This window comes from Malus sylvestris, chromosome 14 (assembly GCF_916048215.2).
Source record: "Malus sylvestris chromosome 14, drMalSylv7.2, whole genome shotgun sequence".
Lineage (NCBI taxonomy): Eukaryota > Viridiplantae > Streptophyta > Magnoliopsida > Rosales > Rosaceae > Malus > Malus sylvestris.
Window position 1 is genome coordinate 1128793 of NC_062273.1, and position 20158 is coordinate 1148950.

The window sequence follows — 20158 nt, forward strand, 5'->3', positions numbered from 1 at the left end:
AATATGATTGGCTAATAACATTTTGATGTCATATAGTCATCACAATCTAATAATCTAGTCTCATCTAAGACTAATATATAGAAGTAAAGATAAGTATGTGAAAAACATCTCATCGTTATAAGTTAAAGGGAGCTAAAGTGGTATTTGAGATTGGGATAACTCTCACTTTAGTCCTGATAATAAAAATCGATAAAAATGATCCGGTCATGAAAATTATTTTATTTTTTCTGGAAAAAAATCTGTCAATCTTCTAATAACTTTTTTATGTAGTATTCACCGAAAAGAAGAAGAAGAGGAAAGAAAGAGTTATGAAACCTTTTTATGTAGTATTCACCGGAAAGAAGAAGAAGAAGAAGAAGAAGAAGAAGAAGAAAGAAAGAAAGAATGTCATAACTCATAATCCCATCATAGCCGATTGCACCGCTGCCCTCCGCCGCCTCGCCCAACTCTAAAATACCTTTTCGGCTAAGTCAAACCAGCAGCAGCACGCCTTAGCTTAAGGGTGGAAAAAATTCCTAAAAATCCCAAACCAAACCGAAAAAATCGCAATCCCAAACCAACAATTTCCCAAACCGAAATTTCATTCGGGATTGGCTTCTCTATATTTCGGGAATCCCATACCAAACCAAAAATATATATTATTAATTAATATATATATATACATATATATATATATATATTATATATTATTCTTTTATAATTGATGCTAGTTGACACACCCCGATCCTGAAATCAGGGCATGCTAGCCGCCACGTGAGCGTGACGTAACCATAAGTGCGATACGGAAGCAAAGGGAATAAGAAATACGAAGGAATAAAAACCAACTACTAGCAGTATTAGAGTGAGTTAAAGTGTGCAATACACGATTTCAGAGCATAAAAACTAGGTGTAGTCAAGTAGGACTATATTTAAATTACAACACCCGCAGGTGAGTCCTACATGCAGGAAGTCTGTCAGAACGTCAAAGAAAACCTCGTGAGCCACCAATTGCTAACTAGAACCTGGAAGGGCGCAAAAACAAAATTGAGCGGGTCAGTAAAACCAAAGTTTTCAAAAACATTTCATTTAAAACGTTTCTAACCCCTCGCTGTAAAACCTGTATACTTCCCCAGAAAAATAGTATATAAACATATATATATCATCAAAAGCTCAACTCACAATCCTTCATCGCTTTTCAGAAAGAATATGCCATGCCATGCCAAAATATAATAAGAATGTATCAATACAAATCAGGTGAAATAATAAATCAACCGGAGACCCTACAATGGTCCTGTACGGCTGATTCTATAGCTCAATATCCCATCCAGCCGGAGTCACCAACTGTGATCTGTACGGCCCTGCCGAAGTCACCAACTGTGACCTGTACTGCACTACACTGCACTTAAGTCGGAACTACCTATAGTAGTCTGTACGACTATGATGGTGAATTAATACGCTCTAGTGCTTCTCTCATTAATCATCTGTGCATATAATCTAAGGTCACCTACTAGTCGGAACCACCTCTAGTGGTCTGTACGACTAGCATGTCGGAACCCTCACATGGTCTATACGACATGCACCAACTTGGATCCAAGGTGAGCGTGCGGTGCGGTGAATAATATGAGCACTAACACCAGGGGTGTAGGTTATGAGCTCTCAACACAATTCACATCATCAATGATTCACATGAATAACATAAAACTCACCTGATACTCACCTATGCGTCCACAGCACCAATTCACATAAATATGCATCAATTATCAATCCATATAATTTATAATATGCATGCTTGGCAATTGAAAACATACTTTCATATAAATTCAATTTCTGGGAACATTAATAGTATATAGGTAATACGAAAAACAAAACTGCCCACTCACTGGTAAGTCGATGGGTCGTAACCCCCGTGATGTCCCTGGATGCGCTCGTCCTCGGGATAGGTGTCACCTATATGCGAAACAACTATAAAAAAGTTAATTAATGCACATAACCGATAATTTGAAATAACTTCTCATACGGTGCTCAATTTGGGTATATGAATATACCACATCGACCTACTCGACGTCACGAACGTTGAGAAAGTTTTAGAAATTTTTTTTGACGTGGCACGCGCCCCCACGCGCCAGGGCAGCACGGGTACATGCGCCCCCCACGCGCGTCTTCTTCCTTGGTTCGCCGGACTGTGTTTTCCGGTGGCTGGAAAACTGGGGATTTTTCAATCCCCTTGTTCTCCCTCATTTCTTAACCGTTTTCTTCGTATTTTATATCAATTTGAAGCCCTCAACATGTAGAATCATGATAGACTAGTTTCAAGGTCTAAAATCCACTAGATTTTACCTGAGAAAGCTCGATAATCCGGCCAAATTTGAAAAACTCCGTTCTCAGTCCTTCAACGTCCAAATTCTACCAACGAAGTACCCCGAAGCTCGTGAGGATCTCCTTAAGCTCACTGTGAGCTTGAAATTCCCTGAAATGCAAGATTTTACCTGTGCATGAACAATGCACATTTTCGGGGTTAGGGTTTCACGACAATTCTGAGGGTTTTAACTTCCACAAATCACATATACGAACTCACAAGCTTACTAGGAGTTCAAATCTTACCTTAGAACCTTCGATCCGTGAAGAAATGGGAGGTTCTTAGCTTGTCCGTACAATTCGAGAGGGAGAGAGAGAGAAAGCCGTGAGGGAGGAGAGAGAGAAACACGGGGGAGGGAGAGAGGGAAGGAAGTGTGTGTGTGTGGTCTATCACAACCCCTCACCATCCATTTCTTTTTCCTAACTCCCTAACCACATAAATTACAAACCAACATTTTAATCTCACTTAAGTTATTTCCCAAAGCTTATGAAAATTTAGTCTAAATAATATGTCACACACACACACATACCTTAATACCCGTCAAGGGTGATTCCGCCATTTCATGTCCCCGATATAAAGAATCATAGGACGGGCTGTGACACTAGTAGTTTCTAATTGATGTCTTGTATTTGTACCATACTTTACCAATACCGAAACTACTGAGCATCGGTCAACGTTATACCGTCAAGGACCTAGAAGAGTTTCCCTCCAACCAGGAGGCCAATCACAGCGCGACACGTGTCGACATCAGAAGCCAATCATAGCGCGACATGTGTTAACATCAGAAGCCAATCACAACACAACACGTGTCAATGTCAGAATGAAACTAGAAACTCTCTTCTATAAATAGAGATCATTCTCTCACAATATTTCTGAATGTCATTTGTACTAAATCATTCATTAGTACTCACTAAAGGAGAGCTTGAACTTATGTACTTGTGTAAACCCTTCACAATTAATGAGAACTCTTCTACTCCGTGGACGTAGCCAATCTGGGTGAACCACGTACATCTTGTGTTTGCTTCCCTGTCTCTATCCATTTACATACTTATCCACACTAGTGACCGGAGCAATCTAGCGAAGGTTACAAACTTAACACTTTCTGTTGTACCAAAGTCCTAATTGATTTTGTGCATCAACATTTGGCGCCGTTTGTGGGAACGACACTTATTCCCACTATCTTCAGCTTTGTCAAGCTGGTTTCCACCATTCGTACACTCTCTTTTGACCAGGCATCCCTCTCCAACATGGGGAGCGAATGAAGCCATAACACACAGAATGACACCCCTCTTGCACCTAGTGCGAAGCAACGAAAGAAGGAAGGAAATAGGGTTGCTCTTTAAGCTAAAGTCTATGAGCTAGAAGCTCAGAACAACAAGATAGCAATGAAGAATGAGGTCCTCCAGGAGCAGTATGAGAAGCTATTTGAGACACTCCACGAAACTAGGCATACTCAAACACGCGAGCTCGTTGCCCTTGTGGACATCAACCATCATCTAGGTGCCCTCCAACACGGAAGATTACCTTCCTTCGACATGGGTATCCCTGATGAAGAGTGAGCTAATCATCAAAACATTGATCAACATGAGACATCTCTCAACCCAGCTGCTTCGACCCGAAGCAGGAGAAGTGGAGGAAGACACCTCCTTGCAGAAGGGTTGGAATGATCGAAAGCCGTTTATCGTGACTGCTTAGACTTCCTAAAGCAACGTCGAAAGAATCCCCTCCACATATGCTTGAAGATCAATGACCTAAGGGTTTCTGAAAGACTCGGTCTCCTCTCACGACCCAGGCCATCTGCCAATCTAGGGAAGGAACGACAGGTCCTAGAGGGACATGAAGGTATAGGGGACTCTGAAATATTCCGACAGACTAGCCTTAGAAGTCAGTACGGCGAGTCCAAGGAAAAATCACACGCATTTGCTCAAACTTTCCTACTTCCAAGAGGCGATGGAGACTTACGAAAGAAAATCCCAGTGGTACATGACTCTACTCAGGACCCCCTTGTCCTACAGCTCCTTGAGGAAGTAAACAAGTTGAAGGCCGAACGTCAGGTTGAGATACCTGATTGGAACCAACCTAGGCCTGGCCCTCTCACAAGGAGGATCCTCGACACCCCCTTCAAGCAAAGACAAAACAAAAGCTTGGTTTACAACTCTATACTGGAAGGGAAGACCCAATTGAACACCTTAACCTCTTTGAGTCCACCATGGCATATCGGATGCACACCGATGAAGAACGATGTCTTCTCTTCCCCTCCACCCTCTCTGGCGGAGCTCTAAACTGGTATTGCCGTCTTCCACCTGAGACTCATTTGAGGAACTGAGGAAACTGTTTGTCTCTCAACACATCTTCCAGACCGATCGCTTGCATTCTGCAGATGACTTGTACACTATTCGCTAGAAGCCGGACGAGTCACTACGAGAGTATGCCGGTCATTTCAGCCATGAGTATTCTCGCTGTGCTGAGGCAGATGACAAGACCGTCCTCAAGGCTTTCACGGTAGGCCTACGTGATTGTTTCTTCAAGTACATGATCAATGCCAACACTTAGAAGACTTACTCTAAGGTGATGGCACATGCTTACAACCATGCCTCCGCCGAGGCAATGACATATCAAGGGAAACCCCCCACAACCACCCATTATCAGCAAGTAGGGAGTGGAAGCCAGATCAAACCAAATGAGAAGACCTCGACCTTCCAAACGGCAACGGTGCCTCCCCCTACCTAACTTAATACTTTGCCAAGTCAACAGACATATCAATCTCAGGGCAAAATGAAAGATTTTCATCATCACCAGTCTCATTTTAGTAAAAGGAGTAAGGGACACTACTGTGATAACCAAGGGTATCGCCATGATAATCCCCGACCCCAGGCAGTCAACACAGTGGGTCAAGCACGTGTCAGGACAACCCCTACCCCGAGGTATGAGGCATACACACCTTTAAACACCACGTTCATGGCCATTTACCCCAGTATAACACATTTGATATCGAAGCCAAAGCCGAGGTACCCGGATTACAAGCCCACGATGAACACGAGCATGTTTTGCTGTTACCACGAGCATAACGGCCATGACGGCGAGAAGTGTATCACTCTTCGTGATCATATTGAAGCTTTGGCACGTGAAGAAAAAATTGATCAATTCCTCCTTCACCCTCCAAGGGGTAACCGTAACCAACGCTAGGTAAATGTGATATATTCCATAAGTGGTGGCACACCTATATCTAAATCTTCCAACAGGGCCATGAAAAATAGTGAATGAAGTTTAAGGTCTGGCCATCAAGTGTTTCACGATGAAGACATCAAGGGAGGTAAGTATCAAAAGCCTAACTAGGATCCAATATGTTTCTACCCTAAGGAAGAAAGAGGTATCATCTACCCTCACAACGACCCACTGATCGTAGAAGCTCACATAGCCAACTTTGAAGTACGACGAATCCTGGTAGACACAGGAGCTTCGGTCAATATCATGTTTGCTGAAGCTTTCAGGGCACTTAATGTAGCTGAACACTTACTCGACCGTTCGATTTCCCCTCTGATAAGCTTCTCCGGTGATATCGTGCAACCTTTGGGGAGCATACACTTACTTTTCACCATTGGTACAGGCCCTTATACAGCTACCATTACCACTAACTTCCTGGTGGTTGATTGCCTAACAACATACAATGTCATCTCCGGACGCACAGGCATCAATGATTTCAAGGCCATGGTATTCACATATATGTTGTTGATGAAATTTCCAACCCCTTATGGCAATGGTTACATCAAAGGAGATCAACTTAGTGCACGATCATGTTACAACACTTCGGTCAAGCAACAACACCTGCATGTGCCCAAGGAAACCATTTCTATACATGACCAAGTCATAAAGACCAGCCCAGACAAAGCAAACTTAGATCTTCACGGTGGCAATAGTCAACCCGACGATCCTCGAGATGACTCTTTCACCCAGCAAGCACAACCCGCTGAAGAGTTGGAGAAGGTCTCTATCTTAAAAGATTATCCGGATCGCATGGTGAAGATTGGTACCACCTTGTCACCACCCATTCAGTTGGCATTGATCTATTTTTTGCAAGAGAACACTGAGGTCTTCGCCTGGTCATACGAGGACATGCTAGGCATCTCTCATGATATAATCTATTATCGTTTAAGTATTGACCCCAAGACTAAGCCAATGAGACAGAAGCGAAGATCTTATGACGCTGAACGATACGAGGTAATGAAGCCAGAAGTTGAAAAACTCAAAGGCATAGGCTTCGTCCGTGAAGTCAATTATCCAACGTGGGTAGCAAATGTTGTCTTTGTTAAGAAGAATCCGACCAAGGAAAATCTCATACTCCAAAAGGTTGCCCGAATGACATCTTTCCTCTTCCTCTCATAAACAGACTTATAGACTCTACGGCAGGGTGTGAACTCTTGAGCTTCATGGATGCTTACTCAGGATACAACCAAATCCTCATGAACCCTCCGGACCAAGAACACAAAGCCTTCACTACTGATAGGGGACTATATTGCTATAAAGTCATGCCTTTCAGCCTAAAGAATGCAGGAGCGACTTATCAGAGACTGGTCAATTCAATGTTCACCGAACAGATTGGGAAGAGCATGGAAGTTTACGTTGATAATATGCTAGTCAAAATCAAACATGCTGACCAACATATCACCAACCTATCTGAAACTTTCACCATCCTGAAAAGGTATCGAATGAGGTTGAACCCCAACAAATGTGCCTTAGGCGTATGCTCTGGCAAATTCTTAGGCTTCATGATAAGCCAACGAGGCATTGAGGCTAACCCGAGAAGATCAAAGCAATCCTCGACATGAAGGAACCGGTAACTTCAAAAGACATCCAGAACCTTACTAGCAAGGTGGCAGCCTTAACTAGGTTCATCTCTAAGGCCACAAACAGATGCGCTCCTTTCTTCAAAGCACTTAAAGGAAGTAAGAAGTACATTACATGGACTGATGAATGTGCTGAGGCATTCAAGAACCTCAAAGACTACATAAGTAAAGCCCATTTGCTCTCCAAACCTGAGGTTGGTGACACTCTCATTATCTATCTGTTGGTATTGGCTTCAGCAGTAAGTTTCGTTCTCATTCGAAATGATGGTAATGTCGAACGGCCTGTCTACTACACTAGCAAAGCCTTACAAGATGCGGAGACACGATACTCCAACATTGAGAAATTGGCTCTAGCATTGGTCATGTCTGCTCGAAAACTTCGCCCTTACTTCCAAGCACACTCCATCATCGTGCTTACCAATCATCATCTTCGATAAATACTCTAAAGTCTTGACACTTCCGGGCGAATGATCAAATAGGCAATAGCATTGGGTGAGTTTGACATCTCCTACCAACCAAACCCAGCTGAGAAGGGCCAATCAGTGGCAGACTTCATATATCCTGTTGACATTGTTTCTACACCTAAAGAAGTGGTTTCATTACCCTCGGAAGCTCAGAAAATAGAACCAACAGCCCCAGCATGGAGTCTATATGTTGATGGCTTGTCCAACCAACAGGGTTGTGGAGCAGGACTAGTCCTTACGACCCCTGACAAAGTGGCGATAGAGTATGCTCTTTGTTTCAAATTCAAGGCGTCGAACAATGAGGCCGAATATGAAGCCCTTCTAGCAGGCTTACGTTTGGCCAAACACCTTGGGGTTAAACGAATTGATATCTTCAGTGACTTCCAATTGGTGGTTAACTAGGTCACCAACAACTTTGACGCTAAAGATAGCTCAATGGCAGCATATCTGGCATAAACACAATTGTTGCTCAAGCACTTCCACTACCAGATCACCCAAATTCCTTGAGCGGCAAACAGTCATGCAGATGCTTTGGCTCGCCTCGCCTCAGTGGTGGAAGACAAGATTAGGAGAAAAATTCAGGTCAAATTGTTAGCAGCACCAAGCACCATGGCTGCGGAAGTGTACAACTTACAACAAGGAGATAGTTGGATTACCTCGATTTATATATTCCTTGCTCATGGCACCCTTCCAAATGACAAAGTCCAACATAAGCAGATTCGATACAAGGTTACCCGTTACTTGATCATTAATGACCAACTCTACAAGCGGGGATTTAACCTACCATACCTAAGATGCCTTACGCCCGCAGGGGCCGAAACTGTCCTTTGGGAAATACATAAAGGAGTCTGCGGAGATCATGCTAGATCTTGATCCCTAGCACACAAGGCTTTTCGCCAAAGATATTACTAGCCAACACTCCACCAAGATGCCATCAGAATATTCCGCTCATGTGATAAGTGTCAACGCTACGCAACTATTCCTCACTCCCCTTCCAAGCCACTCACTCCTATGATCAGCCCTTGGCCCTTCGCCCAATGGGGACTTGATTTGATCAGCCCAATGCATGTAGGGAAGGGCAAGGTTCGCTATGCAATCGTTGCAGTTGACTACTTCACAAAGTGGGCCGAAGTAGAACCCTTGGCAACCATTACAGAGGTAAAAATAAAAGACTTCGTATGGAAGAACATCCTTTGCAGATTTCGCATTCCCAATGCGATAGTCACTGACAACGGGCAACAGTTCGACAACAATAAGTTCAGGATGTTCTGCTCTAAGTTCAACATCAACTTATGTTTTGCCTCCCCAATTCATCCCCAGTCTAATGGACAAGTTGAAGCCATCAACAAAATAATCAAGCGAACTTTGAAAACCAGCTTGGACAAGGCTAAAGGTTGTTGGCCAGAATTTGTACCCCAAGTTCTTTGGTATACCGCACTTCGTATCGGACATCAACAGGAGAAACCCCATTCTCACTTGCCTTTGGTACAGAGGCAGTGGTCCCAGTTGAGCTTGATCAAGCAATGTTCTGAGTCCAGAACTACGTCCAAAGTGAAAATGACAAACAACTTACCTTCAACTTAGATCTAGTCGAGGAACACAGAAACCAGGCTCACTTGAGGAATGTCGCCTACAAGCAGCACATCTCCGACTACTATGACTCAAGGGTCAAACCTCGTTCTTTCAAAGTGGGGGACTGGGTATTGAAGAAAAGATTACTCTGCGATAGAGTCCCAAGTGAAGGAATACTTAGTTCAAACTGGGATGGACCGTTTGAAGTTGTTGGCATCAATCACCCTGGCTCTTACAAGCTTAGAAGCTTCGATGGCAAGACCCTTAGCCATCCATTGAACGTTGATCACTTAAAGTACTATGACAAGTAAACTCACATTGTACAAGTGTTAAGCTTCAGCCGTTCGTCATCCTATGTAACGAAGACTATTTGGCATGAATTCAATAAAAAGGTGATTTAGACAACTCGATCCTAATCCTCTTACATTCCTAGCAATGAAACACTCGGGTTCAAAGCTTCAACATGAATACTTCCAACATGAAACAAAGTCTAAGTATATGTCAACAAGACTATACAAATAAACGAACAACTTCACAGTATATTCGTTCAATCATACATTCTAACACATTCATACATAAGCCAACTGTGCTTTGAAAGGGTTCAACATATTTTGTGTCATTCGACACTTGCTACAATGTGCCTAGACATCTTGCCCTTATTCTTACCAACCAAGTGATGAAATGTGAAGAAGGAACTCATCTTCATGCCACCAACTAGGTGATGAAATGTACAACCCGTACTCTCCTTTATGCCACCAACCAGGTGATGACATGTACAACCCATACTCTAATATCATTTAGCAACTTGCCACTCATGCCAACAACCAGGTGAAGAAGGAACTCATCTTCATGCCACAAACTAGGTGATGAAATGTACAACCCGTACTCTCCTTCATGCCACCAACCAGATGATGAAATGTACAACCCGTACTCTAATATCATTTGGCAACTTGCCACTCATGCCACCAACCAGGTGAAGAATGAACTCATCTTCATGCCACCAACCAGGTGATGAAATGTACAACCCGTACTCTCCTTCATGCCACCAACCAGGTGATGAAATGTACAATCCGTACTCTAATATCATTTGGCAACTTGCCATTCATGCCACCAACCAGGTGATGAAATGTACAACCCGTACTCTAATATCATTCGGCAACTTGCCACTCATGCCACTAACCAGGTGAAGAATGAACTCATCTTCATGCCACCAACCAAGTGATGTAATGTACAACCCGTACTCTAATATCATTTGGCAACTTGCCATTCATGCCACCAACCAGGGGAAAAAAGAATTCACCTTCGTACCACCAACCAAGTGATGAAAGCAACTCACCATTCATTCCACCTACCAAAAGACGAGTGGTACAACTTGTACATGTAAACTCCTAGCATTCACAAATAATCAAAAACCCTCAAGCTTGACAACTCAACTAAAGGAGCACTTATGCCCAACAAGAGTTATAGTCACCAACAAAGTCTTATTGCAAGCCAACAACAACTTCAATGCATGGTATACGAAGATCAAGCTATTCAGCCCTCTTGCATCTACTTCAAACATTTCCCCTCTGTAATAATGCAAACACTACAACTCGTAGAAAGCTTCACACACTCTTTATCAAGACAGTGTGAAGCAAAACCAATTTATGGTGCCAACAAGAGCTTCATCAATGGAGGGCAACCATAATTCTCAAAAGCTTCACACACTCTTGATCAAGACAGTGTGAAGCAAAACCAATTTATGGTGCCAACAAGAGCTTCATCAAAGGAGTTCAACCACAATTCTTAAAAGCTTCACACACTCTTGATCAAGACAGTGTGAAGTAAAACCAATTTATGGTGCCAACAAGAGCTTCATCAATAGAGGGTAACCACAATTCTCAAAAGCTTCACACACTCTTGATCAAGACAGTGTAAAACAGAACCAATTTATGGTGCCAACAACAAGAGCTTCATCAATGGAGGGCAACCACAATTCTAAAAAACTTCACACACTCTTGATCAAGACAGTGTGAAGCAAAACCAATTTATGGTGCCAACAAAAGCTTCATCAAAGGAGTTTAACCACAATTCTCAAAAGTTTCACACACTCTTGATCAAGAAAGTGTGAAGCAAAACCAATTTATAGTGCCAACAAGAGCTTCATCAATGGAGGGCAACCACAATTCTCAAAAGCTTCATACATTCTTGATCAAGACAGTGTGAAGCAAAACTATTTTATAGTGCCAACAAAAGCTTCATCAAATGAGTTCAACCACAATTCTCAAAAGCTTCACACACTCTTGATCAAGACAGTGTGAAGCAAAACCAATTTATGGTGTCAACAAAAGCTTCATCAATATAGGGCAACTACAATTCTCAGACCTTCGGAGCAAATTCAATTTATATGGTTCATCCAAACCTTCGGCTACTACAAGGTGTGGCTTGCATCACAATCTCTTGCTCAACAGTGTGGAAGCAAAATTTGTATATGTTGTCTTTCCCACATTTTCAAATTTCTAGTTTCCCAAAAAAAAAAAAAAGGGAAATTCAACAAAGCTTCATCAATGGAGGACAACTACAAATTCTCAAAAACTTCACACTATCTTGATCAAGATAGTGTGAAGCAAAATCAATTCATGATACCCAACAAAAGCTTCAACTCCAAAGTTTCACCTACAAAGCTTCAACTCCAAAGCTTCACCTACAAAGCTTCAACTCCAAATCTTCACCTACAAAACTTCAACTCCAAAGCTTCACCAACAAAAGCTTCATCAATGGAGGACAATTACAAATTCTCAAAAGCTTCACACTATCTTGATCAAGATAGTGTGAAGCAAAATCAATTCATGGTATCCAACAAAAGCTTCAACTCCAAAGCTTCACCTACAAAACTCCAACTCCAAAGCTTCACCTACAAAAACTTCAACACAAAAGTTTCACCCACAAAAGCTTCAACACAAAAGCTTGACCCACAAAAGCTTCACCTACAAAAGCTTGACCCACAAAAGCTTGACCCACAAAAGCTTCATCCATAAAAGCTTCACCCACAAAAGCTTCACCTACAAAGCTTCAACACAAAAGCTTCACCTACAAAAGCTTCACACTATCTTGATCAAGATAGTGTGAAGCAAAATCAATTCATGGTGCCCAACAAAGCTTCAACCTCAAAGCTTCACCTACAAAGCTTCAACACCAAAGTTTCACCTACAAAGCTTTAAAATATATATATATATATATATATATATATTTTTTCGGAAATTCAAAAATTCAAAAATTCAAAAATTCAAAAATTCGAAAAAATTCATGTGGTGGGAACAAAGTAGCTGCGACACCGAATTCTGTAGGAAGTACTATGTGATTCAATCAGTTGTACATTAAATATTATTTTCTCTATTTTTAAACACGTTTAAAATATTTTAAGAGGCGTGTAATGTCAGTTCTAATCAAGGTCTTTGACACGTGCATAATAATGTGATTAAATTAGTTGTCAAATAATTAGTTTTTTTTTTTAACAAACGATATTATCTACACTAAGGGAAGGAGTGGTGGGCTTAGCCTCATAATGGGCTAGCAATAATATGATTCAATCAGTTGTTTATTAAATATTATTTTCTCTATTTTTAATGTAAATTCAATAGAAACCGAATGTAGCTGTTTTGATTGGTTTATAATATGTTTCTTCTAGCATGATTTAAGATTATTCTTTTATTTCAAATATTTAACTTTTCTTTTGTCAATTTACGCATATAAATACATTTAAAATATGTAAATCGCACGTATCACGCTATGATTCGAAAAACATCTTGTACACGCGTACAATAATAGAGTTGTACAAACTGCCGTACAATAATAGAGTTGTAGTTATTTGAGGGCACTGTCCAAGCACTCACTGTCCAAAGAGCACGATGGTCCACAATTTAATTTCTTTTGATTTTGTGCTTGACGTGTTCCAAAAGAATGAGATCCCAATTTTTGAAACTACATAATCTTAAATTTTTTTAGTGCTAAGTAATTAATTGGTTTAATAATAAATAAATAAATAAAAATGACAAGTAAGTGACAGTTATCCATCATTTTCGAGCCCGAAGAGGCTATGGGGAAGAATCGGGTCGGGTAGATCGGCATGGATTCATTTAGCTCCATGAAGAAGAAGAATCTTCAGGTGACAAGGAGGTGCAGTGAGAAATTACTCAAACCCCTTTGAAGTTATTAAAATTTATGCAATTGAATTTTTTGAGTTTAAATATTTGATGAGGAGACTAGAATTTTCCATATAGAAGAATTCGACACAACGCCTCTTTCTTCTATCAATTAATATTTTATTTACGTGTAAAAAAAAATTATTTAAGTTTGCTTATCTAGATTTAATACGAAGATTCATATGAAAAAAAACCCTCCTGGGCAATTTAATTTTCAGGAGTGTACATATGTGTGTATAAATCAATAGAAAACTTCATTTTAATCCTTAAAAAAGATGAGTTTTAGACTATAACCTTGTGTAAGATTAAAATCCAATTTAGTCCCTAGTACATTTAATCATCTCATTTATTAGTTATATTTTGATGTTTTATTTATCTTTTTATTCATATTTTAATGTCTACATTTAGGCAACTAATTTTTTTTTTATAATATATAGTCCGATAACAATTTTGTATGTTCTTCATTTAGGTACGTTAATATATTTGAATATTTCGGTATATCCATCGATACAAACATATATGTACATTAATTCATCGATACAAACATATACATACATTTTGGTACACACATTTGAGTTTTTATTTCTTTATTTTTTTATTTTTTTATTTTTTTATTTTTTTATTTTTTTATTTTTTATAGTGCAACTGACACACCTCGACCGAAGTCAAGACATGCTGGCCGTCACGTGAGCATGACGTAGCCATGTGCACAGTGCGGAAGCGATATTTATAAGGAAAGTACGAATAATTCAAAAGCTTCCTATGAGCTTAAAAACCCCTAAAAATCACTCAATAATTATTGCATGAACAGTGACCATAACGGAGGTAAGTGGTTTGACGTGAAAACGGTGGACTTCTTACCTGAAACTAGTATGGATGGACTTGTATCGACGAGATGAAGACGATGGTGGTCTTTGTTTCCTCGATCTGTGAAGTTTTGAAGGTCCTTGGTGATGGTCCGTGTGTAGAGAGAGAGAGAGAGCTCGAAGGGAATAGAGAGAGTGAGTTTGAGGGAATCACGGAAAAGAAGAAGAAAAAGGGGTGATTTCTGTGTATCCCGTGAGTGTATGTGGTCCACAAGCCACAATCATTCAAACACAAACAAACAAAATGCCAAAATCAACCAACTTTTAAAAATTAGGGTAACTAGATAAACCCTAATACTCTAAATATTTAAAACGCTCAAGGCATTTTATTAACTTCACACTCACGAAAATGATAATACGGGACGGGCTGTCACAACAACGATATATTTTACACTAAGACGGCTAAGCCACATGGACAACTTAATTTGGTATCGAATTCATCATCCACGAGATTCGAACCTAATACCTCTCATTTGAGTATTGATTTTTAGGTACATTAATTCAATATACTATATTTTGGTACATACATTTCAGTACGTACATTTTGGTACATACATTTCGGTATTAATATTTAGGTACATTAATTCAATATAATACATTTCGGTTAATACATTTCGGTACATACATTTCGGTACGTATATTTTGGTACATATATTTCGGTACGTACATTTCGATACTGTATTTCGGTACGTACATTTTGGTACATACATTTCGGTATTATATTTAGGTACATTCATATAATACATTTCGGTACATATATTTAGGTTCATTATAATATATTTCGGTACAATCATGTAGGTACAAAAAAGTCAATTATATATATTTCGGCACAGTACAATCATGTATTTATATATTTTGTATCACAAATTTCTTTTAATATTTTCTTATTTATGTTCATTTATAATTAAAGAACTAAATATATGCATATTAATAAAATTAAAATTTAATGTGGAGAGATTAAATAAAAATGCACATTAAATAAAAAAAATTGAATATAAATTTTGATAAGAGTACACTTCAAGGGATTAAATTGAATATGTAATCTAACACTAATTTTTTTTTTAAATTTTAATCTTTTGCAAGGACTAATGTTCAAAAACCCTATAAATCAATTTCACGTCGGCAGAGCTGCTATGGGGACCTCCGTACACACACATAATTTATTCATTCGGTCATCAGCTCAGGAACCTCTCTGTAAACTTCTCCACACACTCCAGTACCTCTCTCTCTCTCTCTCTCTCTCTCTCTCTCTCTCTCTCTCTCTCTCTCTCTCTCTCTCATCTTCTCCACTCCCCACTCTTCTCAGTTTTGGCAACGACTAATGATAGCCAATAATTTATTCATTCAGTCATCAGCTCAGGAACCTCTCTGTAAACTTCTCCACACACTCCAGCTACCTCCCCCCCTCTCTCTCTCTCTCTCTCTCTATCATCTTCTCCACTCCTCACTCTGTTAGTTCTATACAACTCATCCATCGCTTGGGGACTGACCTTGGGCTTTTCAGTTGCCAAGCAACTCCAGCATCCGTTCTGATCAAACTCAAAGTTGTAACTAAGGAGTTTGGAGAAAATAAAAAGATGATCAAGGTTGACGTAATTCACAAAGAAATTATTAAACCATCCTCTCCAACTCCTCACCACCTTAGACATTTGTGCCTCTCCCTTTTTGACCAGTTTATACTTGAACTGTATATGCCACAAGTTCTCTTCTATCCTAGCAGCAGTGATGAACATTCTTTGGTCGCTGAAAAGTCCGAGCTTCTAAAGAAATCATTATCTGAGGCCCTCACTATCTTCTACCCTTTTGCAGGGGAATTCAAAAATAACGTTTCCATCAACTGCGATGACCGCGGAGCTCTATTTCTTGAAGCCCAAGTCAACTGTCCCATGTCCAAGATCCTGGACAAACCCGATTCTGAGATCCTGAGACAACTGATTCCAACTCCTATGCGTTCCAAACAAGCACAAGTAGGGCATCTTGTACTAGTCCAGGCCAACGTATTCAAATGTGGTGGATTGGCAATTGGCGTCAGCATTTCACATAAGGTCGCCGATGCCTTAGCGAACAGCAAATTCATCGAAAGCTGGGCTGAAATTGCCCGCTCCACTGCCAGCACTACTGACCATCACGTAGTACTTCCTACAGAATTTGGTGTTGCAGCTACTTTGTTCCCACCACAAGAATTTGTTAAGAAGACCCCCCTCACGCTACCTTTTATTGACAATGTTATCGGAAGGAGGCTTGTGTTTGATGCCTCAAAGATTGCTGCTCTCAAGGCCAAAGCTGCCAGTGCCACAGTGCCAAATCCGACGCGAGTTGAAGCAGTTTCCGCGCTCATTTGGAAATCCGCATTGGAAGCATCAAGATCGAACTTGGGTTTTGCAAGGCCATCCACATGGCGGTCCTCTACGAACCTGAGGAAAATATTGGCTCAGCCCTTCGCAGAAAACTTACAAGGAAATTTTGTGTTTTTTACCTTGACGAAGATCGAAGAAAATGAAGTATATGATCTTCAAACCTTGGTTGCAAAAATGAGGAAATGCGTTGAGGAATTTAAGGTAAAATATGCCAATGAAATTAGAGGGGAGGAAGTAGTTCAATTCCTGAAGGAGTATAGTGAGCTCGTTCAAAAGGATGATATGGACAACTATATGTGCACCAGTTTGTGTAGGTTTCCTTTCGGCTCGGCCAATTTTGGATGGGGAAAGGCATCATGCATTCGCATCCCTTGGAATGAAGATTTCAAAAACAGAATGTTATTGTTGGATGCAAGTGATGGCATTGGCATCGATGCATACATAACACTGAAAAAAGAAGATATGGTCATGATTGAAACCAACCAGGACCTGCTTGCATATGCTTCTCTGCATTAGACCATTACTGAAGGGTAAATCTCATCTAATCCTTCTCTATAATTACTCAATAAATAAAAGGTTTGCTTCCCTATGTCATTGGAGATTCATACTATAAGTATCTTTCAAATGTCGGAAAATAAAATGCAACTATACTAATAGCAAGTTGCTAGTGTTCTTGAGCATTTAGAATTTGTTTGGATGCCATGTTGTAACCTTTGGTGATTTCTTTTGTTGCTTTTGATTCCACAATTTTCTTGTTTTGTGTGAACAATGAGTAATGTATTGCTTTTACTATCGACTTTATTTTTCTTTCAATAAAATGGATTTGTTTTATTGCGTATACCTAAGAAAATATAGCAGATCCCTAACAAAAGAAAATGAAAAGAGTGCTGATAATGCTTTTCTATGGAAAAAAGTAAGATAGACTGACTAAGGATGCTTTCAAGTAATTTTTAAAACAAGGGTTACAACACGTGTGATAATATAATGGATGATTGGGTTGATAAATTCTATTTTAAGTATGACTCATATAAAACGGATTCACTGCCACCTGAAAACCCTAGTTATATAACGATGGCCTGAAACCTGCTGGATAAAAGAGGCGCGATGAATAAAGGGTAAAGGGAGAAGATGGGTTTATGTTGTCAATTCTGCTTCGTCGTGAGGGAGGCATGCAGGCAATGGGGGATCCAAGATTCGAAACTTGGGTGTCCCAACATTAAAAGTTCACGTTTTTTAAAGAAAAAAAGCGCGGAGCGCGTTAAAAAAATTCATTTTATCCAATTGAGGCATTTCGTCGAACACTTAATGGGCTTATTGACGAAACCAAATCATGTTGTTGCCTATATGTCAACAAGTTACAATATATGTTGAAGCAATCTGGTGAATGCTATTGAGAATATATGTCGAGTGATGTTGATGCAGCCTGTTGAGATATGCGTACGTACCAAACAATCAAAGGATCTTCAGATGACCTTCATATGCGTGTTTTTGTAACATCCCACATCGTCCAGGGGAGTGGATCATGTAAGCCTTATATGTATATTCTCATCTCTACCTAGCACGAGGCCTTTTGGGAACTCATTGACTTCAGGTTCCATCAGAACTTCGAAGTTAAGCGAGTTCACGCAAGAGCAATCCCAGGATGGGTGACCCACTAGGAAGTTATCGTGTGAGTTCCCAGAAACAAAACCGTGAGGGCGTGGTCGATGCCCAAAGCGGACAATATCGTGTTACGGTAGAGTCGAGCCCTGGATGTGGTGGGGGCCCGGGCCGGAATGTGACAGTTTTCCACCCTCCGAGTGGTCCTAGGACCACTTTGGTTCCAATTTACATCCACCCTTGCGGTGGGTGGAGTTCAAGAACTCTTGTTGTTGCCTGGCTTTTTTTGCTTATCCATTTATGTATCTTATATGTATATTCTCATCTCTACCTAGCACGAGACCTTTTGGGAACTCATTGACTTCAGGTTCCATCAGAACTTCGAAGTTAAGCGAGTTCACGCAAGAGCAATCCCAGGATGGGTGACCCACTAGGAAGTTATCGTGTGAGTTCCCAGAAACAAAACCAGGGGAGTGGATCCTGTAAGCCTTATATGTATATTCTCATCTCTACCTAGCACGAGGCCTTTTGGGAACTCATTGACTTCAGGTTCCATCATAACTTTGAAGTTAAGCGAGTTCACGCAAGAGCAATCCCAGGATGGGTGACCCACTAGGAAGTTATCGTGTGAGTTCCCATAAACAAAACCGTGAGGGCGTGGTCGATGCCCAAAGCGGACAATATCGTGTTACGGTAGAGTCGAGCCCTGGATGTGGTGGGGGCCTGGGCCGGAATGTGATAGTTTTCCACCCTCCGAGTGGTCCTAGGACCACTTTGGTTCCAATTTACATCCACCCTTGCGGTGGGTGGAGTTCAAGAACTCTTGTTGTTGCGTGGCTTTTTTTGCTTATCCATTTATGTATCTTATATTTTGTTTTCTTAAGTAAATGACTAGGGGTGTGCTATCCACACACCATTTTTTACTTCTCATATATCCTCTTAATTTTCGGTCGTCGGATCGAATGAATTGAAGAATATCAAATAACAAAAATTAATAAGAGGTGTGAGAAGTAAAAAGGGGTGTGTGTATATCACAACCCAAATGACTAATGTTGATGGGGGAAAATATGAATGGCTAATATCATTTTGATGTCATCTAGTCATCACAATCTAATAATCTAGTCTCATCTAAGACTAATATATAGAAGTAAAGATAAGTATATGAAAAACATTTCATCGTTATAAGTTAATGGGAGCTAAAATAGTATTTGAGATTAGGATAACGCTCACTTTAGTCCTGATAATAAAATTCGATAAAAATGATCTGGTCGTGAAAATTATTTTAAATTTTCAGAAAAAAATATGTCAATCTTCTAATAACTTTTTCTTGTAGTATTCACCGGAAAGAAGAAGAAGAAGAAGAAGAATGAAAGAGTTATGAAACCTTTTTATGTAATATTCACAGGAAAGAATGAGTTATAAAATACCTTTTCGGCTAAGTCAAACCAGCAGCAGCAGCACGCCTTATCTCACTCGAAGCTCCCTCTGGTTCTCACACTTGCCGTCCCTCCAGTTTGTCAAGTTCGCGCCTTTGGCTTCACAAGGATTTTTTTGGTTTCATAAACATGTTCTTTAAAAACGCTTTCAATCATATTAAAAGTACTTCCAAATGAGTCTAAATTAAAAATATCTTCTTCACCTACTGTCTCTCAAGTCGGCATCATCCCCTTCCTTTCTCCATCTCTCCCAATCGTTCAGTCCCCTTTACTCCTCTTTAGTTTTTAGTTTTTTTCCTTTTCGCGTATGAATAAGGGAGAGGGACTCATTTCAAAATTATCACAGTCGTTGTAAAATTTTATATGAAAAAAGCTTCATGCGTTCAAGAAGAGGGAATCCCAATTTTCAAAACAGCACAATCTTAAAGGATCTCTTTCCCCTGCAATGCTATTTTCAACAAATTTTCATTGCTTTCACATTTACTCCGGAGAAAACTGGTAGGT

The 20158-nt window shown here is 40.2% G+C and overlaps 1 protein-coding gene and 2 long non-coding RNA genes across 6 annotated transcripts; 1 reads left to right on the forward strand and 2 right to left on the reverse strand.

The window, feature by feature from the left end:
- Window positions 1-204: 204 nt before the first annotated feature.
- LOC126600131 (uncharacterized) lies at window positions 205-19746 on the reverse strand. Its single transcript, XR_007615365.1, has 2 exons — window positions 19646-19746; window positions 205-457 (listed from the first exon to the last, which is right to left on the reverse strand). It is a non-coding gene; the product is annotated as an uncharacterized LOC126600131 (long non-coding RNA).
- LOC126600129 (uncharacterized) lies at window positions 812-14526 on the reverse strand. Of its 4 annotated transcripts, none has more exons than XR_007615362.1 (5): window positions 14258-14526; window positions 2581-2620; window positions 2317-2465; window positions 1860-1926; window positions 812-1001 (listed from the first exon to the last, which is right to left on the reverse strand). It is a non-coding gene; the product is annotated as an uncharacterized LOC126600129 (long non-coding RNA). The 4 variants fall into 4 exon arrangements; XR_007615361.1 differs by having other exon boundaries at window positions 2317-2446; window positions 14258-14522; XR_007615364.1 differs by lacking the exon at window positions 2581-2620 and having other exon boundaries at window positions 14258-14523.
- LOC126600127 (acyltransferase Pun1-like) lies at window positions 15396-17450 on the forward strand. Its single transcript, XM_050266668.1, has one exon. The coding sequence runs from the start codon at window positions 15840-15842 to the stop codon at window positions 17133-17135; it is 1296 nt and encodes a 431-aa protein (XP_050122625.1). The 5' UTR covers window positions 15396-15839; the 3' UTR covers window positions 17136-17450.
- Window positions 19747-20158: the final 412 nt, after the last annotated feature.

What these genes read in the sequence shown, in the direction of transcription:
- LOC126600127 (XM_050266668.1), top strand. Translation starts at nt 15,840, where the DNA reads ATGATCAAGGTTGACGTAATTCACAAAGAAATTATTAAACCATCCTCT.